Source organism: Mustelus asterias, chromosome 23, assembly GCF_964213995.1.
Source record: "Mustelus asterias chromosome 23, sMusAst1.hap1.1, whole genome shotgun sequence".
NCBI lineage: Eukaryota > Metazoa > Chordata > Chondrichthyes > Carcharhiniformes > Triakidae > Mustelus > Mustelus asterias.
The window spans coordinates 51,611,253-51,635,451 of record NC_135823.1 but is presented as its reverse complement, the minus strand read 5'-3'; the positions used below and the strand labels follow the sequence as shown (position 1 = coordinate 51,635,451).

Sequence of the window (24,199 nt, the reverse complement as noted above, 5' to 3'; positions counted from 1 at the left end):
AGGCCACAAACAAAATGATAGCTGCAATAATTTATATATTAATGCAGGCAAAAAGGCAGCAATTGCTAAATTAAATTCACTGAATGAAAACGTTGCTGGGCTAAGGGAGCCAGCACATGGTAAAATGTTACAAGTTAGACCACACCACCCATGCACTGAGCAATGCGCACATTTCATGCAAACATCTGCTAAAGTTCGTCAATTTATCTGGTCATCCCTCTCCAGGCTGTTTGTGGGAGCTCACTGTGCACAAATTGGCTGCCTTGTTTCCAACATTATAACACTTCAGAAGTAATTCATTGGCTGCAAAGCGATTTGGGCTGTCTTGCCTGAAGTCATTTAAAATAGACCTTTTTTTCCTTAGTTGAATATGGCAGCTAAGTTGTTTGAAATACCTGCACCTTCAAACATGCAGCAAAAGGAAGATATCGTTAGTACAGAACAACGGAAGTGTTGTCAAACCAAAATAGCTAAACGTGTTCTTTTTTCCCCCCAAATATTGTCAGGGGGAGAAAAGAACATTTGTTATAATACTGCCTCGCGAGCAGAGCTCAATAAGTTAATTTAGTTCTTCAGATAGAAGCAATAATCCATTTTTATCTTTGTGAATTATGATAGGAATTTCGCACTTGTGAACTAAACCAGAGCAATATCTGCCTTTCCATTCTTATATTTTTTTTCCTTATAATAACTTCCAAAAATGTCAGAGAGGCCCCAAGTTCAATCTCACCCATGCAGAAGGTGACATTTACTCACCGCACTGTTGAGCGACTGCCACCATGGTGTAGTGACGGATTAAGCTCGCCACGAAAGGCAGAGCGCTAGGCCGTAGATCTTTGATGACGGCTGACATAAACGCGCCTGTCAAAGCCTGTTCGAATGTTTTACGAGCGGGTGTGTCCTGTGCTTTGTAACGATGCGATATAATTACGCTGGGTATAGCCTTCTCTGTGAAGCTGGGAGACAAAACGAAATTAATTCAAGAAAACCACTCGCCGCATTATTAGCAAGTCAACCATGAAAATCGCACAGCGGGTAGAAGAGTTTCTTTTACATTTTGATAGAATTGACCCAACGCAATTACTCCATTTTAATACTGTCAGCAACTGACCACAAATAAGATGGATGGTTCAATTTCATCACAGCTATTTAGGGCCAGCTGCTGCAAATAAGGCAAATGTGCTCCGAATGGTACAAGCGCTGACAACCAAATGCGATTATTGAGTGACGTTTCAATATTTACAGTACGCTGTACTCAAATCATTTCATTTGGTTTTGAAAGGCTGAAATATTAATCAATTTGGCAGACAAAAAGGGCTATTATGCCAAGATTGAGAAATGCTTATGCTGCTGCCCTTATCACTCGATAAGATTCCAGCAGTGCCTTTATTGAGAGAAGTTTCTCCTCTTGCCAGTTTTTACCCACTTCTCTAAAGTACTTCAGTGTGATTCAGTGGCCAACTGATGCTCTCTTCATCTCAAGCAAGCACCTATAGATTGCAGGACATTTTTGACAGCAAGAACTGGCTAGTTATTCGCCCAGAGAGTACCTTGCGGCTGAACCAACATCCTGCCTTCATCAAACACTCACGCGCGCAAGCACGTGCACACACTTCCTATAGGGGACATCCAGTTAGCCATCAGAAGCAACTGAACCTAAATGTTTCTCTTCCTAAAATAAGGTGGGAAGGCCATTTATAGTGTCCCCTCCACTTCCCTGGTTGAATTCAGCATAGCCCATGGACCAAACCCAAGGCTTTCTCTGTACCGTTCAGTTGCTTGTTGGTTAACATTAAGTAACAGAGGCTGCTTTTGAAATCAAATTAGTCTAACAACAAAAGATGTTCATCTTTTTGCTTCATTTGAGTAGTTATTAAAAAACACTACAGCCTCCAAGTTTACGGCAATAATTTGTTTATTTCTAATCTACAATTTGACCAAATCAAGATTTGCATTCTAACACGCAACTAAACCTCTCTCAGAAGGAGTTACAAAAGTTCTATTGATGTTTATATTTCTATGTATTTCTGTATTTATATTAAAGCTTAACTTTATCCTGGTATTTCAATAATCAGCGTCCCATTCGAAGCTGGCTCCAGTATGCCCAGTGCTCAGTTTGGACACCCCAACGTGATGAGGACCTAGTGCTGAGTAACAGGATTCTATCACAGCTGGCACAATTTCTGCTCTTTGCCTTCTGGAAAATCCTCTCTAATTCCCACTTATTGGGAGGGAAGCACTCCACTGTCTACAGAGTTATTCACTCAAGACAAACGCTTAGCACAGGGGTGGTGAAAGGCTGACCTCCATCGCCTAACATTCCCCCCCCCGAAGTCAACATAAAACATCCTAACATGAAATAGCGTTCAGGGACTAAGTGATGGTTGCAAGTATCCCAATATTGGAGAGGCTGCTGGAATAGTAAAGCTACTGCAATAGAAGCATAGAATCCCTACTTTATACAATATGCTACAGCGTGCATGCTTGAAGAAAGGTAGGGTGGAAACATGCATCTATTTTTGCTGTAAATAGTGATATTGTGAAGGCTGATTCTGATTTCACAGAATCGCACAGTACAGAATGAGGCCATTTGGCCCTTGGTGCTCGTGCTTATCATCCAATTAGTTCCACTTTCCTGCTCTTTCCCCATTTAGTTTCCTTTTCAAATATATATCAAATTTCTTGCTGAGGATTAGTACTGAATTTGGTTCCAACATCCCTTTTTGGCAGTGCATTCTGGATCATAAGTAATTTCCTTATCTCCCCGAAGGTACTGATTTCAGTCCTCTCATGATCAGTAGACACCCATAGAACTCCAGTATCCCCTACAGTGCAGGAGACCATTCAGCCCATCAAGTCTGCACCAATTCTCCAAAAGAACATCCCACCCAGGCCTTCCCCTCCTTTCACAACCCTCTTGTGTAATTCCTCCTCATCTCGGTTCTTAGTGGCATCCCCCTTATGTTGAAATTGTGCCCCCTGGTTCTATACTCCCCAACCAAGAAAAACATTCTACCCTCATCTATCCTGTCCATTTCTTTAAGTATTTTGTAGGTTTCAATTAGATCACCTCTCGTTCTTCTAAACTCGAGAGAAGGCGGGCCCAGTTTGCCCCATCTTTCTTCATAAGACAGTCCCCATTATCCCGGGAGCAAAGAACAAAGAAAATTACAGCACAGGAACAGGCCCTTCGGCCCTCCAAGCCTGCACTGACCATGCTGCCCGACTGAACTAAAACCCCCTATCCTTCCGGGGACCATATCCCTCTATTCCCATCCTATTCATGTACTTGTCAAGACGTCCCTAAAAAGTCACTATCGTATCCGCTTCCACTACCTCCCCCGGCAACAAGTTCCAGGCACCCACTACTGTGTGTAAAAAAATCTGCCTCGTACGTCTCATTTAAACCTTGCCCCTCGCACCCTAAACCAATACCCCCCTAGTTATTGACTCTTTTTCCCAGGGAAAAAGCTTCTGACTATCCAAGTCTGGTGAACCTTTGCTGCACTCTCTCTATGGCAATAATATCCTGAGGTAAGGAGACCAAAACTGCACAGAGTACTCCAGGTGCGGTCTAACCAAGACCTCACTACAGCCGTACTCAATTAAATTGAAATTTAATTTGCTGGCTGAAACAGCTTTGTCTGGAATATGCTGTTAATTGAACATGCCCCAAATGCAAAAAGCATTAGGATTGATAACCATGTTCCTAAATCAGTTGAAATCATACTTGTCATCCATCTTAGACCAGGTATTAATGCAAACCATACCGCAAAATTGGTTAATCTGCACAGTGCACGCGCAGTCATTATATGCTGAATATAACCAGAATTATAATTATTGATATTAATAGGAACAGGTTTTTAAAGTGACTAATAACAAAAAATAGGAGACCCTTGAGCCTTCTTCACTATTCAATATTGACTTTTTGCTTCAACTCCACTTTCCTACATGCTCCCCATACAAAATACAGCTTTCAATAATCCCTTTTTTTTTAACAAAAGACTCAAAGAAAAATTGTAGATTATGCAGGGATTGAATCCGCTTTTGCATTCAAATTACTGAACGGAATCTCTGCTGACCGTACTTTGGATGGGCAAGTAGCTGGTAGAGTGAATGTTTATTATCATCCAAGCTCATCATTGCCACCAAGAAACATTTGATAACTTCCCAGGCCTGGCGGCGATAATATGGCTCTGTGTTGGCACTCTTCAGACAATCCAACGCAGTCTCAATCGCCTAAAATAAAAAGCAAACAGCATTTGTATACAGAATCACTCAGGCCTCACTGAAAATTTATTAAAATATCTGTGGAATTCTAAGGCATATACAACACATCTAAGCTACATTCAAAACATGAAGAGCTGTGCGTGCAGAGGGGGCAGGGGGAGCAGCCCCGCGTGGAGGGGCGCAGCTCTAGATGTAATGACATATCAAGGAGCAGATATTCTTAGCAGATTGCCAAACTGGTGCACTGCATCCACCACAAACAGGCGTTAGTTTACTATTAAGCTACATAGACCAGACATATCATGGAGTTTTTAAATCACCACAACAGCTTTGGCACTCGGCTGGGGCATTAACCTGGTGTGCCATGTATCGATAATTAACGCATGCTCTAACAGGATAAAATTCTCTCCCGAACAAACTTTCAATGGGAAGTAAATCGAATCGGCCACATTCACGTTAACAACATATTCATCCTGCATCAATAGTTTGGCTTTCAAACATCCTTTTTACACAGCAGGCATGCATGATTGGTTTGCCTGATCTTTATAAAGGATTCTCCTCCCCCCAATACACTATACCTTTTGAAACATCGGGCAGCCATTTCAAAGAGGCCGATTCCATGATAATCACAAGAATGATTGCACTATTGCCTTATTCTTATTGCAGAAAAACCCTTTGCATCTCCTGTAGTTAGCCGATTTATGGCAAGGGCAATGGCACATCACCACTTTGCTCCAGATACCAATTAAGACGTGAAAGTTAAAACATCTCCGAGATGAGTAATCTTCTAAAACCATTAGAAAAAAAAACAACCGACTTGGAAAAATACTGCTCAAGCCAAATGATTCAGTCTGGAGTGTTCAGTCTGCACCTCAACACAACTCGATAAAATAAGATCCACATTTGGCCAGGTGTGAGGACACACACAGATGCCTCTTCTCACTCTCGAATGTGCAGACATTTAAAACAAACAATAAATTTATCCATAAAAAAAGTCACTGACAACACAAATTCAAACTACAAATACCGAGGCTGCGACTGCATTGGAAATTTCACTTAAGAAATCGCAGGTAAGAAGTTTCATAACGTACTTGACAGTAAACTGAAATCCAATTCACCTACACATTGGACAGTTAATGTGAAATTGTTCAGCTAAAGTGACTTGTCCAAGTGAAAGTATGTCACTGAAAGACGAACAATTTGTCCAGGAGGGAAAATATTTTTAAACTGGCAATTCAAGCAAAGCCCCGTTGTCACTGGTCAGTTGTTTAAAATGGAGATGATCTAATTAAATTGAAGTAGAGTAATACCTTTAACAGTGATATGAGGCACCAAACAAGTAATTCAACCTGTGACTGACAGCTAGATAACATACAGCACTGTGGCTAGCACCGCTATCTCACAGCGCCAGGGACCGGGTTCCATTCCCGGCTTGGGTCACTGTCTGTGTGGAGTTTGCAAGTTCCCCCCTCCGTGTCTGCGTGGGTTTCTTCCGGGTGCTCTGGTTTCCTCCCACAATCAGAAAGACATGTTGGTTAGGTGCATTGACCATGCTAAGTTTTCCCTCAGTGTACCCGAACAGGCGCCAGAGTGCGGCAACTAGGGGATTTTCACAGTAACTTCATTGCACTGTTAATGTAAGCCTACTTGTGACACTAAAAAATAAACTTTACTTTTTACAACTGTCTGCAATGCACTCCCACCATGGGACGAATCTTGCCTCTAACAGCTCAGTGTGGAGCGTCAAGTTCACATTAGATAAAACTAGTTCTTTAATGTACTTTGTTGAAAAGAAAGGCCCAGTGTTCTGCTCACCACGCCAGACATCACCAATAATGTATTCCTGAGCTGTTAATAGCATTAGAGACACATGGATCAGCATAAACTTCAAAGTGGCGTTTCAGTTAAATGATTTGGCACAGGATTATAGATTGGATGGAGAGCCATGTCCAGAGGTTTGACTGGATACATGGAAAGACCATCTGTAACCCACGGCCTTTAAAAGAAGACACTAAAAAAGGAAGACAGATTTGCATTTCTACAGCACCTTCCATGACCTCAGGATATCACAAAGTGCTTTAGTCACTGAAGTATTTTTTGAAAGGTAGCAATTTAGGAAGCACTGCCGCCAATTTGCACACAGCAAGCTCCCACAAAGAGCAATGTCATAGCGACCAGATTATCTGTTTTTCTGATGTTGGCCGAGAGGTAAATATTGGCCAGGACAGGGAGGATAAAAACTACCCTGCTCTTCTTCAAAATAATGCCATGGGATCTTTTTAAGTCCACCTGAGAGGATAGGATAGGCAGGACAATGGTTTAACATCTCATCCAAAAGGCGACAGTTCAACAGTGTAGCACTCCCACAGTGCTGGGCTGGAGTGTCAGCCCTCATTTTTGTGCTTTATAGAATCATAGAAACCCTACAGCGCAGAAAGAGGCCACTGGGCCCATCAAGTCTGCATCGACCACAATCCCACGCAGGCCCTACCCCCATATCCCTACATATTTACCCACTAATCCCTCTAACCTACACATCTCAGGACACTAAGGGGCAATTTTTCAGCATGGCCAATCGACCTAACCCGCACATCTTTGGACTGTGGGAGGAAACTGGAGCACCCGGAGGAAACCCACGCAGACACGAGGAGAATGTGCAAACTCCACACAGACAGTGACCCAAGCCGGGAATCGAACCCAGGTCCCTGGAGCTGTGAAGCAGCAGTGCTAACCACTGTGCTACCGTGCCGCCCTCGAGTCCTGGCGTGGGGCAGGTGTGGAAACTGCGACTGCACTGGAAATCCCAGTTAGGAAATCGCAAAAGATAAGTTTCACAAAGCAGCGGACTGTAAACTGAAAACCAATTCACCCCACACATTGGACAGTTAATATGAAATTATTCAGCTAAAAAGTGACTTTTCCAAGTGGCTATGTCAGTGAAAGGCGAACAATTTGTCCGAGAGGAAAATATTTTTAGACAACCATTTCTAGAATCAGCCACCAAGCCTGATCGTTAACTTTAATGAAAGCCCATCAAGACTTCTAAGTAGTCCAGTCTTATCTGCAGACCACTGAAGTGGGGCCTCATTAATGCAATAAAAATGAAAAATAGATTTTAACCAAAAAAAAGCTCACTGTACCTTGAAAACATTCCCTCAAACTACAAGTCTAGTGGAAGACAGATAATTTATTTTTTAAGCACCACCAGAATATCACTAAATGAAAACAACTGTTCTGCTCGCATCAATTCAATGTTTATGGGCTAGGCTTTTTCCATTTACTATTGTGGTAAAATGGCAAGGTTCAAACACTAAGTACAGATGGCTTTTTTAAATTCTGTCCATGAATGCCACATATTTTATTACAGCAATTTACAAGGAGTAGCACTTTCAATCACCCTCTTCAACTCGTAAAGCTTGCCCGTGGAATATGAAGTACAAAATTCTAAATCAGCTTTTCAAACTGAGCAAGTATCCCTGTTTAGAAGATGATTTTTCCTTGGCAGCACGATTTAAATTTGCTAAATGAAATTATATATACGGCAGTGCTACAAGAATATGGTGTCTATTTATTACCACTTTGGAGTGGGGGTGGTGTTGGGTTTTATTTGTAAAGCAATATTTTGACGTGATACTTTCCCATTTTGACCTTCTGTCGCATTAGAAATAGTGGCAACTACAAACACTAAGGGCCGGCGTAGCTGTCCGAGGTTCGTGAGATCCTGCCCAAGGCCAACGGGGAATGCCGTTCTGCAAGCCTCGCCCGCCCCGATTTTGGGACAGCCGTACCAGTAAAATCAGGGCCTAAGTATCAAACTCCCACGATGTACAGGGTGGAAATCATTGCATTAAAGTAAGAGATTGTCATGGAGCAGGGGCCCTTGAATTTTGTTCCGGGATTAAGTCGTCAGCTATTATTTGATTGAATTGCTTTCTATTCTGCCAATGTTCTACTTTCTCAGAAGACTAAGGAAATTTGGCACGCCCGCTACGACTCTCACCAACTTTTACAGATTCACCATAGAAAGCATTCTTTCTGGTTGTATCACAGCTTGGTATGGCTCCGACTCTGCCCAAGACCGCAAGAAACTACAAAAGATCGTGAATGTAGTCCAATCCATCACATTAACCAGCCTCCCATCCATTGATACTGTCTACACTTCCCGCTGCCTCGACAAAGCAGTCAGCATAATTAAGGACCTCACGCACCCCGGACATTCTCCCTTCCATCTTCTTCCATCAGGAAAAAGATGCAAAAGTCTGAGGTCACGTACCCCAACCGACTCAAGAACAGCTTCTTCCCTGCTGTCAGACTTCTGAATGGACCTACCTTGCATTAAGTTGATCTTTCTCTACACCCTAGCTATGACTGTAACACTACATTCTGCAATCTCTCACTTCCTTCTCTATGAACAGTATGTTTTGTCTGTATAGCGCGCAAGAAATAATACTTTTCACAGTATGCTAATACTGTGACAATAATAAATCAAATCAAAAAATCAAACCAATGTTGCCAGGATTAAATGCGGAGTGAGAACTGCATTACTAAACAACCTGCAACATTGATTCCAAAACACACCAACAAACAACAATTTCAAACCAGAGGAAGAATAGGGGTACATGTTCATAGCTCCTTGAAAGTGGAGTCACAGGTGGACAGAGTGGTGAAGAAGGCATTCGGCATGCTTGGTTTCATCGGTCAGAACATTGAATACAGGAGTTGGGACATCTTGTTGAAGTTGTACAAGACATTGGTAAGGCCACACTTGTTGTGTGCAATTCTGGTCACCCCTATTATAGAAAGGATATTATTAAACTAGAAAGACTGCAGAAAAGATTTACTAGGATGCTACCGGGACTTGATGGATTGAGTTATAAGGAGAGGCTGAACAGACTGGGACTTTTTTCTCTGGAGCGTAGGAGGCTGAGGGGTGACCTTATAGAGGTCTATAAAATAATGAGGGGCATAGACAAGGTAGATAGTCAATATCTTTTCCCAAAGGTAGGGGAGTCTAAAACTAGAGGGCATAGGTTTAAGGTGAGAGGGGGAGATACAAAAGTGTCCAGAGGGGCAATTATTTCACACAGAGGGTGGTGAGTGGAATAAGCTGCCAGAGGTAGTAGTAGAGGCGGGTACAATTTTATCTTTTAAAAAGCATTTAGACAGTTACATGGGTACGATGGGTATAGAGGGATATGGGCCAAATGCGGGCAATTGGGATTAGCTTAGGGGCTTTGAAAAAAAAAAGAGCAGCATGGACAAGTTGGGCCGAAGGGCCTGTTTCCTTGCTGTTAACCTCTGACTCTATGAATCAAAACAGGTTTGCTAGATTAAACCCCACTTTATAAAATCCTTACTCATAACCTAAATATTTTAAATGCCCAATACATAGAATCAGGTTAGCGCAAAACTGAACAAAGTGTCCCAGCTACAAAATCCTCTCACCAAAGTTTTTAAAAAGAATACATTTAGTATCATTGTAAACTCTTTTAGCTGTCACTAGTTATTTATATTTTCTGAAAAAAGTGTGACTGTTGATGCTCTTGACTCCTTCATACGTTAAGTAAAAGCGCTCAGAACAAGTACAAAGAATTAACTTTCCAGATAAATATCACCAAAATCATTTTATTTTTGAATGATGCACTGCCTGATATGTACTTGTTCACCAGACTCCTCAAAATGTTTCCTCTGCTACTGAGCACACTGCGAAACAGATCAGAACCTTGCTTTCAATTACTTTTAGAAAGCTGCAAAATGACAGCAATTCACAAACCTTTCTTTCAAGCCCTATGATTCTAAATTTCTCAACACCACCTCAGAAGCCCTTCACCAAACTAGCACTTTTACAAAAATATATATCCTACTTTACAATAGTGTATATACTTCAATAAGGTACTTTGGCTATAAAGCGCTACAAAGGCACTCTACAATTTACTTCTGGCAGTAAAGTAATATTTTCCATTGTTTTTTAGTAAAACAGTTCAACACCCAGTACATAGTGAGGATATGCAGGCTAGAAAGGTGTTGCATCATATTTCTGCTGAGTTAGTTCATCGCACTAAGGGTACAACTAGCTGAGACACTGTCCGATCAGGGAGGGGGAAGAAAGCAAATAAGGTTCCTGGTCCTCACTGCCCTGCACGAAACACACACGCATGAACAGCTGGTAAGGACGTGATCAGCACCTGTGATCAAACAGCCAGTCATCACCCAGAGTTGGAGCCTAAGCATGAAGCATGATCAACCGGATACGGATTGGCGCCCGATCAACACCCTGGAACGAAACTCACCACCCACCCTCAACCCCCCAAAAATAAAATACCCTAACATTGGGAGGGGAAGGAGGAACTTGCTATTCAGACAACAATGTTATTTAGGTCCGAATGCTTCACACGATCCTTCACGATTCATTAACCACACAATTCACTCTTCGAACAATATTTTTCCAACCTGTTTTCCATTTTACACAATTAAGTGATTGACAATAATAAAAGCAAACGTGTGCCCCTGTGGCCTGGGGTGGCGGAAGTAGTAAAAGTACGGGAAAAATTATACGCAGCAAGTAAAGGTCTTAAGACTCATTAAGGAGAGATTTTAATGCAACTACAAATGGATTATTGCTTGGAAGCAGTTTTAAAATTAGGGAACAAACAGTGCTACTGCAAACCCATTCCAGCTGCGGGATTCCTCGCAGGATTTTCATGTTCAACATGGTCCAAAACACAAGAAAGCAAAAACTTGAAATGGTTGTCACCCGTGCCCCCTTGCCTTGAATCAGTGCACAGAATCTGCTCAGTCATTTCCTTGTTCTTCCTGTCCTAACACATGGCGCGTCAATTGGATTTCATTGTAGTCAGTATTTTTTGCCCTTTCATCTCCGCAAGCCCTGTGCCTCCCCTCATTTGGGTCTCGACAAACATTGCTCCTTTGGACAAGCAACCAGTCATTGCTACCCGTCAGTGCAACTAGTAGCACGCCCACCTCAGAGCAGAAGTTTGAGAGTTCAAGTCCCACTCCACAGACTAGAGTACATAATCTAGGGTGACACTCCCAGTACAGTACTATGGGATACTGCATTATCAGAGATGCCTTCTTTCAGATGAACTGTTAAATCAAGGCCTCATCTTCCCCCTCGGGTGAATGTGACTGTTTCCATAGCAATGTGAGGGAGCACACTCTCTCTTCCTCCCTCCTCTCCCCACTTCCCCATGCCCTGGCTAGCATTTATCCCTCAGCTGCCTGGTAATGCTACTGTACCCAATTCTCGCCACATCGTGGCAGTGTAATGACTCCATACTGAATACATAAAGCTGCACTCTTATAAAACTACAATATAGTTTAAACACAGTGCCATCAAGTGGCTGAAATCAATGTGGCAAGATATTTCAAAGCACAGGTACATGGAGAAACTCAACGACATGAACCCCACAGTATAATTCCTGCTTGATGGGGCCATTTTCATTGTACAATTAGACAATAAATGCCACAAGGAGAAAAGGGCTAAGAGTAGGTGGACATGTAAGAGCTCCTGTGTCCAACCTTTGACGCTGAGAGTGAATTGCCATGAGCACAACCTCTTACAAATGCTAAAATCTCAGGCTTTCCTCAACATTACAGCAACAGAACAGCATGGAAGTCTGTGGTTGGGGTGGGGTGCGGAGCATGGGGGAGGAAGAGCACTGAAAACAAATCATCAAACCTTATAACGACTCGGAAACATTGAACAAGAGTTCAGACATCGCACATCAGGAATCAATGTCTCGTCAAACATTTCGGGCTTGACCAGAGATGTGTATGTGCATTAGGAATGCAAGTGTTTTAACTTTGGGCTGCCACTGAGCTGCTGAAAGAATCACAGAATCCCTATAGAGAGGCCATTCAGCCCATCGGGCCTGCACCAACAACAATCCCACCCATGCCCCATCCCAGTAACAATCGTATTTATCCTGCTAGTTCCCCTTGACTACCCTAAGTGGCAATTTAGCAAGGCCAATCAACCTAACCCGCACATCTTTGGACTGTGTGAAGGAGCACCCGGAGGAAATTCACGCAGACATGGGGCGAACGTTCAAATTCCACAGACAATCATCCGAGGCCGGAATTGAACCCGGGTCCCTGGCGCTGTGAGGCAGCAGTGCTAACCACTGTGCCACTGAGACAGATCAGAAGTGAGTGAGTCATACAGACACTGAACAAGACACAGACAGAAAGTCATGTATTTCTTTAGCACCTTTCATGACCTCAGGACATCCCAAACCAAAGTAGAACATAGAACATAGAACATAGAACATTACAGCACAGAACAGGCCCTTCGGCCCACGATGTTGTGCCGACCTTCATCTGAAACCAAGATCAAGCTATCCCACTCCCTACCATCCTGGTGTGCTCCATGTGCCTATCCAATAACCGCTTAAATGTTCCTAAAGTGACTGACTCCACTATCACTGCAGGCAGTCCATTCCACACCCCAACCACTCTCTGCGTGAAGAACCTACCTCTGATATCCTTCCTATATCTCCCACCATGAACCCTATAGTTATGCCCCCTTGTAATAGCTCCATCCACCCGAGGAAATAGTCTTTGAACGTTCACTCGATCTATCCCCTTCATCATTTTATAAACCTCTATTAAGTCTCCCCTCAATCTCCTCCGCTCCAGAGAGAACAGCCCCAGCTCCCTCAACCTTTCCTCATAAGACCGACACTCCAAACCAGGCAGCATCCTGGTAAATCTCCTCTGCACTCTTTCCAGCGCTTCCACAGTACAGCCAATGAAATTTCTGAACTTTAAAGTTTATTTACCATGATTGAATGGTGGAGTGGACTCGATGGGCCGAATGGCCTTCCGCTCCTATGTCTTATTAGTATCACAAGTAGGCTTACATTAACACTGCAATGAAGGTACTGTGAAAATCCCCAAGGCGCCACATTCCGGTGCCTCGGGTATACCGAGGGAGAACTGAGCATGGCCAATGCACCTAACCAGCACGTCTTTCGGATTGTGGGAGGAAACCAGAGCACCCGGAGGAAACCCACACAGACACGGGGAGAACATGCAGACTCTGCACAGTGACCCAAGCCGGGAATCAAACCTGTGTCCCTAGCACTGTGAGGCAGCAGTGCTAACCACTCTGCCACCGTGCCGTAGTCACTTACACAAGGCAGGGTATGTGACAGCTAAAATGTACACTGCCAGGTCCCATAAACAGCAATGAAATAGTGACCACATTGTCTGTTTTTGTGCTGTTACCTGAAGGATAAATATTGCCCAGGACACCAGAGACAATTCTCTTCTACAAAATAGTGTTATCAGATCTTTTACAACTGCCCCCCCCCCCCCCCCCCCCCCCCTTAAAGGGCAGAGGGGGCCTCTTTATAACAACTCATGCAAATGGCCGCACCTCCAACACTGCATTACTCCCTCGGTGTTGCCACTGGGAGCCCTGGTCTGGATTTTAGTTTCAAATCTCTGGAGTGGGACTTGAACCCATAACTTTGATTCGGAGGCAAGAGTGCTAACAAACTGAGCCACAGTTGACGATCAATTTGAGAATGCTGCAATCGATAGCACGGCCCTCACTTTGATGAACACAAAAATCTAGAGACTCACAAGCTACACATTTCCTATTGATGCATGTGATTGTACAAGTCTCACCTTCTCCATAGGAAGCTGAATAGATGCCTTACAGTCAGAAAACTCGGCTGTAATGCTTGGTCCCTGGACTTCGGTAACAATATACTGCAATTTCTGGGACTCCTTGAGCATCTTCCGGTTGCTCCCACCAAACTTGCCCAGCACACGGTAGGCCACATGGGAGATACTGTCAGCTGGGTTACGTAAGGTGCGCCATAAAGCCTGCCCAAAAAAAAATTAACACAAAAATAAGGCAACATTTTTCACGTTAATCTATAATTTCATATTTGTTACAACTGCAGCTTGTGCAGTCTGACATTTGCTCAACTTTGCGAGGAAGAATAACAGCACATCGTGTTATCACATCACAGCACATCCGCAGTGATTCTGGGACCTGGCGTGGTAAATCAGAGGGAGCCACCCAAGGTTCCTGAAACCCCAGCAATCATCCCTATCAGCACTCAGTTTGTAGGCCTGGAAATTTGGAGAATCTGCTGTTGGGAAAAATGCCCAGCATACAATCCACCAACTCTGGGGGACAGAAGTTTGAGGGGAGACATGGAATCATAGCACAATGCAGCATGGAAGGAGGAAACTTTTCAGCCCATCATGCCCATGACAGCTCTTTGAAAAAATTATCTACTGAGTCTCACTCTCCTGTCCTTTCCCACCTTATAATTTCCACCCAGCAACCCACCGCCCCCCCAAAATATTTATCCAAATTCCCTTTTGAAAGTCACTACTGAATCTGCTTCCAACACCTTTTCCGACAGCATATTCTAGATCACAACTTGCTGCCTAACATACTCCAGGTTTTAAAATGCTCCCAAGGGATAGATAACATAAATACAAGTAGGCAATTTGATTGGATTGCAAACATACATATAACTGGAAAATAGAAGTGAATTTATTGCGCTATCAGCTAGAGTCCTGGGCATGTATAGCGTTCCAAACAAATTAATAGCTGTTAAAAAGAATAGGTTAGGAAATGTGTGTATGACAGGCTGTTGTATGAAACATGGTGTTAGTTTCAGCATTGGGGCCTTGGAATGATCATGGCAAGGGGAAGCTGGAAGATTGGATTAGAAGGATATAGAGGATGAGGTGAGGCTGGGAGAAGGATGGTATGGAACATAGACCAGCATGGACCAGTTGGGCTGAATGACCTGCCAATTCTTTGCAATCATAAAAGGAGACCGGAGTATGAAATAAAAACAGAAGATGCTAGAAATATTCAGGTAAGGCATGAAACTTTGGGTAGATGTTCAGAGCTGTGCGAAATGGAGGGTGAGGAGTGGGGGAGGGAAAGAGAACTGGAATGGAGGGGAAAAAAATCCTTCCTGAAGAATATGAAGTAAATCAGGCCGAGCTTTGACAACACACTTTATATACAGTTGTGAAAAGGGCACAGTTCATGAGACAAACAGCCTCTTTTCTCTTTGACAAAGAGTCATCTGGACTCGAAATGTCAGCTCATTTCTCTCCTTACAGATGCTGCCAGACCTGCTGAGATTTTCCAGCAATTTCTCTTTGGGTTTCAGATTCCAGCGCCCACGGTAATTTGCTTTTATCCAGCCTCTTCTCTCGTTCCATGGCCTAATGTGTTTCTCTCATTCACCAAAAGCTTGTGTAATTGCAGATTGTTAACTAATGCCTTTAAATAATACATCTCAACATTAGCAGTTTGACAATCGAGCCCAAGCTCCTGACTATATTGCATGAGCCCAGACTCCTTAAACCGGTATTCCTTTCCCAGAAAAAAAAAATGAATAGGAACCTTCCTAAATTGAAGAAGCTTCTATCAAACTCAAATTGTTCTTCATGAATACAACTAGTATTCTCCTCCAAATAGCTCTTCAAATGCAATTGCAACACAGTCAAAGATCTGAACAGCATTGCAGTGTAGCAAATTAACTGTTATTGAACCCATTGAGTACTATTCACTGTGACCCATGTATTTCATGGCCTTTAAATCTCTTTGAGGCGCAGTTTGTAATTCTGAACAGCAAACACTATATAAAAGGCGATAAAAGCTACAACAGCAAGCGGTATTAACAAAAACATCACAGCAGGAGATTCAACCAGACCACAGTTCAAATTGCGACATCATTCTCTTCCCCGAGTCTGTTGCAGTTGCAGCAATATTCGGTGGGCAGAAGGACAAAGCCAAGTTTTTGGACAATCACAATAAACTAGGAAACGATGATGATAAGGTTTGATAAGGTGCCCCATAAAAGGCTGCTGAAGAAGATTAGGGCACACGGAGTTGGGGGTAGTGTGTTAAAGTGGATTGGGGACTGGCTATCCGACAGGAAGCAAAGAGTCGGAATAAATGGGTGTTTTTCCGGTTGGAGGAAGGTAACTAGTGGCGTGCCGCAGGGATCGGTACTCGGGCCGCAACTATTTACCATTTATATGGATGATCTGGAGGAGGGGACGGAGTGTAGGGTAACGAAGTTTGCAGATGACACAAAGATAAGTGGAAAAGTGAATCGTGTGGAGGACGGAGAAGATCTGCAGAGAGATTTGGACAGTCTGAGTGAGTGGGCGAGGATATGGCAAATGGAGTATAACGTTGATAAATGCGAGGTTATACACTTTGGAGGAAATAACAACAAATGGGATTACTATCTCAATGGAAACAAATTAAAACATGCTACCGTGCAAAGGGACCTGGGGGTCCTTGTGCATGAGACGCAAAAGCCCAGTCTGCAGGTACAACAGGTGATCAAGAAGGCAAATGGGATGTTGGCCTATATCGCGAGGGGGATAGAATATAAAAGCAGGGATGTCTTGATGCACCTGTACAGGGCATTGGTGAGGCCGCAGCTGGAATACTGTGTGCAGTATTGGTCCCCTTATATGAGGAAGGATATATTGGCATTGGAGATGAGGGGTTTGGATTATGAGGAGAGGCTGAGGAGATTGGGTTTGTACTCGTTGGAGTTTAGAAGGATGAGGGGGGATCTTATGGAGACTTATAAGATAATGCGGGGGCTGGATAGGGTGGAGGCGGAGAGATTCTTTCCACTTAGTAAGGAAGTTAAAACTAGAGGACACAGCCTCAAAATAAAGGGGGGTCGGTTTAAGACAGAGTTGAGGAGGAACTTCTTCTCCCAGAGGGTGGTGAATCTCTGGAATTCTCTGCCCACTGAGGTGGTGGAGGCTACCTCGCTGAATATGTTTAAAGCGCGGATGGATGGATTCCTGATCGGTAAGGGAATTAAGGGTTATGGGGATCAGGCGGGTAAGTGGTACTGATCCACGTCAGATCAGCCATGATCTTATTGAATGGCGGAGCAGGCTCGAGGGGCTAGATGGCCTACTCCTGCTCCTATTTCTTATGTTCTTATGATGATGAAATATATAAGCTGAAGAATGATTTGAAGAAAATGTCATTTAATTGACCAATTGAGCATCCAAAGCCGATTAGCTGAGGAGTCTAGGTTGTCTAGCAAGTCACTGACCGTCCATGTCAAATCAGAGGCCACCTCACCAATGAAGGATAACAAACAATAAATCATAGACTCAATTAGGATGATTGGGGTTCAATTTGGGGTGGGGGTGGTGTGGGAAACATAGATAGACCAACAGAAGATTGTTGTGATCTATCACAAATCACCCCATTCAGGGAATAAGCTGGGAATCCTATGATGCCTCATCAAATATTTGGTTTATTGAACAGAGACGTTGAGCGAGATGGTTAACGGGAACAGAAGTAAGTCGTCTCACAACATCAGGTTAAAGTCCAACAGGTTTATTTGGAATCACTGCTCTGCTCTTTCATCAGGTGAGTGGATTCAACTCACCTGATGAAGGAGTGCTGCCTGTGATTCCAAATAAACCTGTTAGACTTTAACCTGATGTTGGGAGACTTCTTATTCTGCCCACCCCAGTCCAACACCGGCATCTCCACATCACGAGAACAGACGTGAGAGAAAACAAAACCCTGAAAAGGTTACAGTGCTCCTGTGCAAAGCAACGGTCAGGACCATCAGAAGGCCAATGTTGCCCTTGCAAAGGTGAACAAAAATGACTGTACACATCAAATTTGGAATATGAAAACTCTGAGAATCCTGAAGAGAGGTCATCAAGCTGAAATGTCAACTCAGTTTCTCTCTTCAGATGCTTAGCACTAATAGAGGGTTGGCTAACTAACAGACGAGAGTGTGTCACGGAAAAGAATGGGTCATTTTGGGTAAGCAAATTAGAACAAGTGCAGTACCACACAGATTAGCGTTGGGGTCTCAACTATTACAATCTATATTAATGACTTAGGTGAAGGGAACAATTGTATCACAGTAAAATTTGCTGATAATACAAAGATTGGCAGGAAAGAAAGTTGAGAGGATACAAAGAGTCTGTAAAGGGAAATAGGCAAGTTACACCAGTGGGTAAAAAAAAATGGTAGATGGAGTTTAGCGCGGGAAAATGAGATTATCCACACTCGTACAGGAAGAATAGAAAAGCAGAATATCATTTAAATGGAGAGACTCCAGAATGTTATGGCACAGAGGGATCTGGATGTCCTTGTACATGAATCAAAGGTTAGCAAATAATTAGGAAGGTAAATTAAATTTGTCATTTTTGAAAAGGGGATGGAATACAAAAATAGGGAAGTCCTGCAACAACTGCACAGGGTGTTGGTGAGAATATATCTGGGGTATGGTGCACAGTTTTGGTCTCCTTACTTGAGGGATCTTCTTGCATTGGAAGCAGTTCAGAGAAGGTTCATTCCTGAGATGAAGGGATCGCCTTATGAAGAAAGGTTGGGCTTAGGAGGTTAAAAGAATGAGAGTTGATCTTGTTGAAACAGACGATTCTGAGGGGGCTTGTCAGGGTGTGTGCTAGGACGATGTTGCGTCTCGGGAGCACAGTTTAAATATAAGGGGTCTCCCAACTAAGACAGAGATAAGAAGAAATTTCTTCTGAGGACCACCAGTCTTGAAATTCTCTTCCACACAGAACAGCAGAGGCAGGGTCATTGAATATTCAGGTTGAGATTCACAGATTCTTGATCGATAAGGGAGTTAGCGATTATGGGGGAGCAGACAGGAAAGTGCGGTTAAGGCTGAAGTCAGATCAGCCACAATGTCAATGAATGGTGCAGTAGGCTCAATGGACCAAATGGCCAACCCCTGTTCCTGTTTATTATTTTATTTTCCAGCACTATTGTTCTTTTGCTCAGATTTCTGGCGTCTGCAGTATTTTGCTTTTGTAGTAAGAAAGTGGAGCTGGTTCTTTGGGGCTGGGGGAAGGGGGCAAAGGGGGTAACTTTGCGATCTAGTTGAAGTTCTCAATATTACACAGAACATTAACAAAGTTGATCCAGGCAAGAAGCTCGGCCGTAATGAGTGCTTGCGATACTGGAGAACAAAAGCTGAAACTGGGAACATTAAGAGTAATAAGGGAATTCTTCACGCATAAAGATAAGATAATTGAGTTATGGAAACAGTCATCAGGGAAGAGCAGTATAAATGGACAATTGGGTTTATTTTTGAAGAAAGGATTAATATATATGAGACAGTTATGTATGAAAGACCCTGTGCTCACTTGACACTGATAGTCCTTTGTGATTTAAAACATTTATGTTCTTCATATTTGTCTCCCCCACATGTTTTAAAAAGACAAAAGCTGCAATTGTCTTGTCAAGTTCACTGGTCTCTAAATAGATTCATTATTCTGACTCAAGAATGTATTACAATCTAATCCTTTTAATTCAAATTATCTAATGACTCCACTGTTTAAAAAGTGAAAATTGTCACTTGTGCTATTATATCATTCTTCAATTCCAATTATTGGACAATTCCAATCTTACATGGGTTGTGTGTGTCGCTGGCGAGGCCAGCAATTACTGCCCATCCCTAATTGCCCTTGAGAAGGTGTTGGTGGTCTGTCTTCTTGAATCACTACAGTCAACGTGCTGCAAGGACACCCACAGAGCTGTTAGGAAGAGTGTTCCCGGATTTTGACCCAGCAACAGGAATGGCGATGTAATTCCAAGTCAGGATGGTGAGTGACCGGAGGGGAACTTATAGGTGGTGGTGTTTCCCCATGTATCTGCTGCCTTTGTCCTTCTAGGTGGTAATGGTCACAGGTTTGGAAGGTGCTGGCAAAGGAGCCTTGGTGAGTTGCTGCAGTGAATTTTGTAGAGACACACTGCTGCCACTGTGCATCAGTGAGCAGGGTATTGTCAAGTGCCTTGTATATTGTAAGTGTCACTTGAAAGGGAAGCAACTTCAATAGTAACTTTCAAAAAGAAACTGGATATATGCTTGAAGGGGGAGTGGGGGGGTTGGAATCACAACTATAAAAGGACAAGGGCAGGGGAACAATCTGGATAGTTCTTTCAAAAAGCTGGCACTGGCATGGTGGGCTGAACAGTCTCCTTGTGTGCTATGCTTTTTAAAAATTCTTTCACGGAATGTGGGTATCTTTTACCCATCCCCAATCGCCCTTGAACTGAGTGACTTGCTAGGCCATTTCAAAGGGCATTTAAGAGTCAACCACATTGATGTGGGTCTAGAGTCACACGTAGGCCAGACCAGGTAAGGATGGAAGATTTCCTTCCCTAAAGGACACTGGCGAGCCAGATGGTTTTTACAACAATAAATACTGGTTTCATGATCACTGTTACTAAGGCTAGCTTTTAATTCCAGATATTATTAATTGAATTTAAATTCAACCAACTGCCATGGTAGGATTTGAACCAATGTCCCCACAGCATTAGTCTTTGCCCCTAGATTACTAATCCAGTGACATTACCACTATGCTACCACAGCTATATAGATACATAGAATCCCTGCAGTGCAGAAGGAGGCCATTCAGCCCATCGCGTCTGCACCGACCACAATCCCACCCAGGCCCTATATGATCCAATTATTAAACATGTGGCAAATCAGGATACAAAGGTTTGTTAAGATTCATGTCTCCTAATGTATTAGAGAGTCCAGTTTTACCTGCATGAGCTCTGCCCGTACTGGCTGGATGTGATCATATAAAAAATCAGGCTGCAAGTTGTCAACGCATAGTTCCAGTGTCCGCAGGCCCTGACTGACCAGGGTCTGGGAGCCATTAAGCGCAGACACTAATGGGTCCATCAGCATTGGCAGGTATGGCAAGAGGGAGCTGAGTCGGACAGGCACAGTTAAACACAACTCGACAAAGAGATCTTTCATGTGTTGCTTATGCAGGCCACTCTGCAGCATATTCAGCCCTGCAAGAGAAAGCAGCGTAAGTATGCATATGCTGCCCTGTTCAATACTTTACACTCAAACAGATGTTGAGACATTTGTCTTATGCCTACAGTACAATTTTAGGAGCCAATGCTTTTTATTTTCAGCTTGAACATTTAGCTTGTTAAATGCGGCGATAAAAACAAAATTTCTGAATAATGAAAATTAATAAAAACATTGGTTTCCAGATCGAATCAGGAAATAACCGTAGTTCTATGCATTACAACTGATAGAAAATCCACTTTTGAATGGTACATTTTCAGTCCGACACCTGTAAGCTACAGAGCAGATTTAGGACTCAAAGGGAATTATCTTCAACAGGGAACATGCTTTAGCTAATGTTCACTTCAATTAAGTGCCCAATACATTTTATCAGAGCTTGAAATATATTGATTGAACCTGAGGTTATTTCATCAGTTGAACAGTCAGAAACTAATTTAATGCATTCTTACCTTGCAGCAAGTTAGGCAGTAACGGCAGAAACTCCTGATACAGGAGATCGTGGCTGCCACCCCCAATGGATCGGAAAAGAGCTCGAAGCAACAGAAAGTAGTTGTACGGCTCCTTGGCTGTTTGAGCAAGCTCCATAGAGCTGTTCACAATCTTGTGCAGGTGTGGCTAAAATACAATGAAATTTGGTATTAGAGGGGGATTCATGTCAACCGTTGCACAACGGGCAGCAAGCACGCCTCTCAAACCCGTGTAGGTTCAAGCCCCACTCCAGGGACTTGAGCTCAAAATCCAGGCTAACACTCCAGGTGCAGCACTGAGGGAGTCCCGCTCTGTTGGAGATGCTGTCTTTTAAGTAAGAAGTTAAACAGAGGCCCCTGCCTAACCTATCAATGGCGATGGCTTGTGTACCACAATACATACAATTGTCCATCCACCCAATTTTACACCAACACTCGAGAAAACCAAAGCCCCACTGTTCTAAGTAAAAGCGACTTCAGTGGAAAAAAAAAATCAGGCTGTAATTTTGTTTTTATTGTTTTGAAAATTACACTGCCACATTCACCAGAGACCTGTTATTATTCAGTTAATTTCAAAGGTTTAAACAGCCATTCCCTAATCTCGTGAAACAACATTAACATACAAACCGAAGAATCCAAACATTTAAATTGCTGTTACAGCTCATTAAATTCACTCGACCTTGAATTTTCTGACAGGGGAGAACAGAAGAATAGAGATTTTTTTTTAATATAATATTTTAAAGTGACCTTCATAGAGCAAAAATTAGACGTTAAACCATTAATCACCAAGAAAAGCCACATTTCAAAACAGTCACTTCATTTCCATCAGTCAAAATCCAATGTATTTTTTTCTCCCCGCACACAAAGACATTCTAAGAATCAAACAAGCATTTTGAACGACAAGAAGCATTTAAGGTAATTAATGGAAAAGAAAAGAAGGATGAAGGCAGCAAAGAAAAGGCTGGATTTGCCTACATGACTGACTGAGAACACGGGTCTCTGGTCATTTGTGAAGGGCTCGAGGATACCAAGGGGATGTCAAAGCATTGTGTCTATTTTCTGGACTGATAATTAGACTCCAAGGATACACAAACTATGTCCTGGAACTTAGAAGATCAAGGGGTGATTTGATCAAAGTTTTCAGATATTATAGGTATCCGATAGCGAGAGTCTACTCTATTCCTGCTGGTTGGGGAGTCCAGGGCTAGGGCACATAGGTTTTTCCAAGGACAGGATGGCAACGGCCTAGTGGTATAAATCGCTAGACTATTAATCCAGAAACTCAGTTAATGTTCTGGGGACCCGGGTTCGAATCCTGCCACGGCAATTTGAATTCAATAAAAAATATCTGGAATTAAGAATCTACTGATGATCATGAAACCACTGTTAATTGTCGGAAAAATCCATTTGATGCACTGATGTCCTTTAGGGAAGGAAATCTGCCATCCTTACCCGGTCTGACCTACATGTGACTCCAGAGCCACAGCAATGTGGTTGACTCTCAGCCGCCCTCAGACAACTAAGGGTGGGCAATAAATGCTGGCCAGCCAGCGATGCCCATGGATGAATAAAGAATGAAGTAAATTTGGGAGTCTCTCCTGCAAACAAGCAAATGATGCCATGTTAATTATCAGTTGTAAGTAGGAGATTGATAGATCTTTGTTAACCAGACTTAAGGGATATAGGGCAAGGATGAAGTTAGGTCACAGATCAGCCATGATCTCATCGAAAAACCAACAGACTTCAGGGCTCCCCCTGTTCCTAAATAGAGTTATTTCACATACATCATTCCCAGTACCCACCACACAAGCAGCACAAAGGGTTGCTTTACTTCTTCAAACTGCACGGAGTTGAAACAATACTTGGCGCTAGCCATGGTTCAGTTGGTAGCATTCCCTCACTCTCACATCCCGGGTTCAAGTATAACTCCAGGGTGTGAGCACCAAAATCAAGGCTGGAAAATCCAAGCAATGAAGAGGGAGTGCTGCATTGTCTTTTGAACACGACATGAAACCAAAAGCATATCTGCCCTCTCAAAACAGATGTTAAAAATCCGAGGCCACGTTCATCCCTCAACCAACATCGCACAGATTTTTTACACATTGCTTGTGGGAGCTTGCCGTATATAAATTTCCTATGTTACAACAGTGCATATACTTCACAAAAACTTCATTGGCTGCAAGGGGCTTTGTTACTTTTTTCATTCATTCATATGGGCGTTACTGGGCCAGTATTTATTGCCCATCCCTAATTACCCTGGACGGCAGTTAAGAGTCAACCACGTTGCTGTGGATCCGCAGTCACATGTAGGCCAGACTAGATAAGGACAGCACATTTCCTTCTCTAAAGGACATGAGTGAACCAGGTGGTTTTTTATGACAATTGATCGTTTCATGGTCGTCACTAGACTGGTAATTCCAGCTTTACATTCAATTCAAATCTTACCATCTGCCATGGTGGGATTTGAACCCAGATCCCCAAAGCATTGTCCTGGGTCTCTGGATTACTAGCCCAGTGACAACATCATTATGCCACGTCTCCCCTAAGGTGGTTGTGAAAGGCACTGTACAGGTGCAAGTCTCTCTTTCAATTTGAGAACTGAAGCGATCGATAAATGGTTATTTCAGCATC

At 43.0% G+C, this 24,199-nt stretch overlaps 1 protein-coding gene across 4 annotated transcripts in view; it reads right to left on the bottom strand.

Annotated features, from left to right (window-relative positions):
- trrap (transformation/transcription domain-associated protein) overlaps window positions 1–24,199 on the bottom strand; it is a 210,915-nt gene that overhangs the window by 154,624 nt on the left and 32,092 nt on the right. For all 4 annotated transcript variants that reach the window (XM_078240636.1, XM_078240635.1, XM_078240637.1 and 1 more), the window contains exons 19-23: window positions 21,551–21,716; window positions 20,823–21,079; window positions 13,885–14,085; window positions 4,088–4,239; window positions 757–956 (exon numbers count right to left, since the gene is read on the bottom strand). In XM_078240636.1, coding sequence (XP_078096762.1) covers window positions 757–956; window positions 4,088–4,239; window positions 13,885–14,085; window positions 20,823–21,079; window positions 21,551–21,716 — 976 coding nt within the window. The remainder of the gene's footprint in view (window positions 1–756; window positions 957–4,087; window positions 4,240–13,884; window positions 14,086–20,822; window positions 21,080–21,550; window positions 21,717–24,199) is intronic.